At 32.1% G+C, this 3429-nt stretch overlaps 1 protein-coding gene across 1 annotated transcript; it reads right to left on the reverse strand.

The window, feature by feature from the left end:
- Positions 1-1262: 1262 nt before the first annotated feature.
- On the reverse strand, positions 1263-2985 carry LOC126882510 (uncharacterized). Its single transcript, XM_050647479.1, has one exon. The coding sequence runs from the start codon at positions 2853-2855 to the stop codon at positions 1284-1286; it is 1572 nt and encodes a 523-aa protein (XP_050503436.1). The 5' UTR covers positions 2856-2985; the 3' UTR covers positions 1263-1283.
- Positions 2986-3429: the final 444 nt, after the last annotated feature.

The following is a 3429-nucleotide window of genomic DNA, read 5'->3' on the forward strand; positions in this document are numbered from 1 at the left end:
GTAATAATACTTTAAGTGATATCAAGAATTTTCTAAAATAGTGACACAATTGCAGTAGAGACAATATTGATGAAAAATATTTTGTTATTATTATACATTTTCTGGTTTTATGTTAAGATTAGTACAGTGAATTTATCTAATGATTTTGTGTTGAGTTCCATTAACACACTATGTTAATCAATAATTCAAAGAAATAATAGTCTAATGTTTGGATAAATATTGCATTAATAATAAACAAGAGACAAAAACGTAACCTAAAGATACACAATTATTTTTTTCATTAATAACAACCTGTCAACACAATAATTATATCAGGCGCCTAATCAGAAAATCAACAAACTTTTCTGTAAGGTAAAAAAAATTCTAAAAACTTAAATTTTGATACATTCTTCTAAAAAAATTTACTAAACTTAGGTAATCACTATAGTTATAAATCAACGTCAAAAACAAAATTAGTCTAAAAAATTTAAAGTAGAATGGCAATTTTTTATTAGGTAGGTATTAAATAATTAATGGGGAGCTCATTATCAGATTTCCTTAAGTACCTACAAAAATGAAATTTTTAAAGATTTTCAAAAAATTGTTTATAAAACCTTGGAACTATGTTCTTTGTAATTAAATCAAGCAATCCCTTTTTTTTTCTTTTCACATACTGGTATCTTTTCTCTGTATGCTTGTTTCAAAACAACATTATTATTTGCAGTCTTTCTTGTTTTCCCAATGTTGTCTATTTTAACTATTTTAAATTCCGTGTCTTCGTATGATGTCTTATATAAGTAACAATAATTACTGTCCGAGTCATTCTTTTCCACTTTCAAAATTTTTATGTCTCCCATCTTTACTGTTTCTTTTTCTACGTTCCTGGAAAAAATTTTGCCTATGGAATTTGCCAGCTCTTTTATGTCATAAAAATTATCGTGTATCAACTCATTTACTTCATAGGCTTTGCCAGTTTTCTTTGAGTTTCTAATTATGTGAACATATTGGTCAGGTGTATATAGGTCCTGACTTTAGAGCTTTTTTTATTCCTCTTTCGATGAGGGAGTGAACATTGTCTCCCTCATTTTGAGTATGTCCCTTAATTAGGTATTTATGAGTGATGGAGTTGATGAAATCGAGATGGTAAACTGCATACACATAAAGCGCTATAATAAACTGATTTTTCTGCTGTCCGCAGCAGTTATCAGAGTAAAAAATAAGTCTAATTTTGAAGCGAGTTCCTCCGATTGGTTTTTTAGGCTGATCATAAATTTAAGCAGACACGTTCCAATTTCTATAGCTCCTCATTTGCCTTCACCCTCATGCCAGACAAAACAAGCAGTGTCTTTAGACTTCAAGTTATATATCGTGAAGTTGTACACATTCAATTTTGATACGTAGTAAAAGTTTGACGCATCGCCTCTAGGACAAGGCATTGCAGCTTGAAGATCATACACGGCTACAATACAATTATCGGGAGTATACTGTTTGTCGTCTTCTTTATTTTGTCTTGCTAGATTCTTTTCTTTTAAGTGCGTATCATACATTTTCCTCAACTCTTCCTTATCTTTTTCTACGGCATTACTAAAAGATGTGCAATCCTGACACTGATCCTTTTTCGGTTGGAAAAAGGCAATGTTAAATTCGCTGTTAAAAATTTTATAATACATTAAGTAATTGCCGCTTGGTAGATCTTTTGAATCGCAATCGAGTTCATAATCTCTATGCAACTCTGCTATAGTTTTACCTCCATCAATATAAAGCCTCTTTGTGTCGGACCGACAGTAGTGGCTTTCAATTTTAGGTATGGAGTCTATGTGGCGTCTAATACCCTCTTTTATAGCAGGATCAATAGTAAAATGTTGGCTATGTTTGCCTCGATTGTCCAGATCTAGTATTCCACATGCGTTATTCTTCTTCTTAAGTACGGTGCGGACTGTAATATCAGTAATATCTAACGTGGCTTTAAAAAATATTTTACATACTCTAATTCGTTCATTATTAACAGTAAAATAAAAAGCATTATTTTTTCCACGATTACTATTATGAATTTTGTAAGAATGTCTTGGTTCAACCACTGAAAGATGGCGTAGAATAAATTCACGTTGTCTCTGCAAGTCTCCCATGGTCCAATAGTTATCAAAAATTTGCTGGCGTTGTGTTTCTGTAATCTTTTGTACACAATTTTGTTTGCATTTTTCAGAACATGGTGCTTTTAAAGACTTTGCAGGGACTATGGTCATTTCTTTTTTTGAATTAGACAAGTAAGACTTACCAGAATTTCTCAAAATTTTCGCTTTGGCGCGTAACCAGTTATTGGGTGTAGCTTTTCGTTTCCGTTCTTTTCTCGAATTAACATTTTCATTACCTTCAATACATGGAGAAGCTATATCTGCAGAAATTGTAGACCGTGAAGCTACGGGATCAGAAGGGTTACTAAAATTGTTATTTGTAAACCTTCCAGCTACTGGTTCAGCAACACAATCGCGTGGAGTTTCATCTTCGTTGGTGCTAGATGACGAAAAACACCTCAGGATATTTTCTATTTTAGATGGCGCAACTGCTTTTGAACAAGCTTGATCTGCTTCAGAATCTGAACTGGACGAACTGCTTGAACTACAGGAGCAGCTGTTCGAACCACTTGAGCTGCTTGAACTTCTACGGTTATTTGCATCACCATTCGAATACTCGTAATCTGGGTCTTTGACACTATCATCGGAACAAAAATCCTCAAAACTTTCTATGTTGTTTGTAGATATTATGGGGGATAAGGTCGGGTGTTTTCTTTTGGTAACTTGCTTGTCAGTTGATGAGACAGTCGGTTTACTATTTTCATTTTTGTTGATATTCAGTTTAATGTTCATGTTTTGGAACATTTCAATAGTACGGCGATTCGACACTGCAAGAAAAAGTTTTCAATAAAAATAGTGAAATAGCGAAATAACTTTTTTATTTTAAGGATGCTCAACTTATTATTATGATCAATCAACATCAAAATCTCAAAAATCGATGAACATTATCAAGACGAGGTGATAGTTTTATTTATTGCACAATCGATGTAGTCAAACCAATAATAATTAATAAAGACTAAACTAAAAGGGAAGTTCCCTGACAATAACATTCCAAGTAATACTGATTCTTTCTTTTTCTCACCTTCATCTATTTTTATCTTTTTATCATTATTGACAGCAGCTCAACTTTCTTTCTATCTATTTGATCAATCTAATGTTATGGTATACAGTCAATATAAATAATCTTATTTTCTAAATTAATTTTGAATATCACAAGTTCTTTTCAATAACCAATAGATTTAAAATGTTAGACATTTTCAGATATTAAAATTTTTATCATTTGTTGTGGGTCATGACCTATTGGTTAATTAACTGTAAAATCGACTACCTTCTTCTCTACTGTCAATGTCACTTCAAACAGTTCCATACACACTAGTGT

The sequence above is a fragment of the Diabrotica virgifera genome, chromosome 1, assembly GCF_917563875.1.
Source record: "Diabrotica virgifera virgifera chromosome 1, PGI_DIABVI_V3a".
Taxonomy (NCBI): domain Eukaryota; kingdom Metazoa; phylum Arthropoda; class Insecta; order Coleoptera; family Chrysomelidae; genus Diabrotica; species Diabrotica virgifera.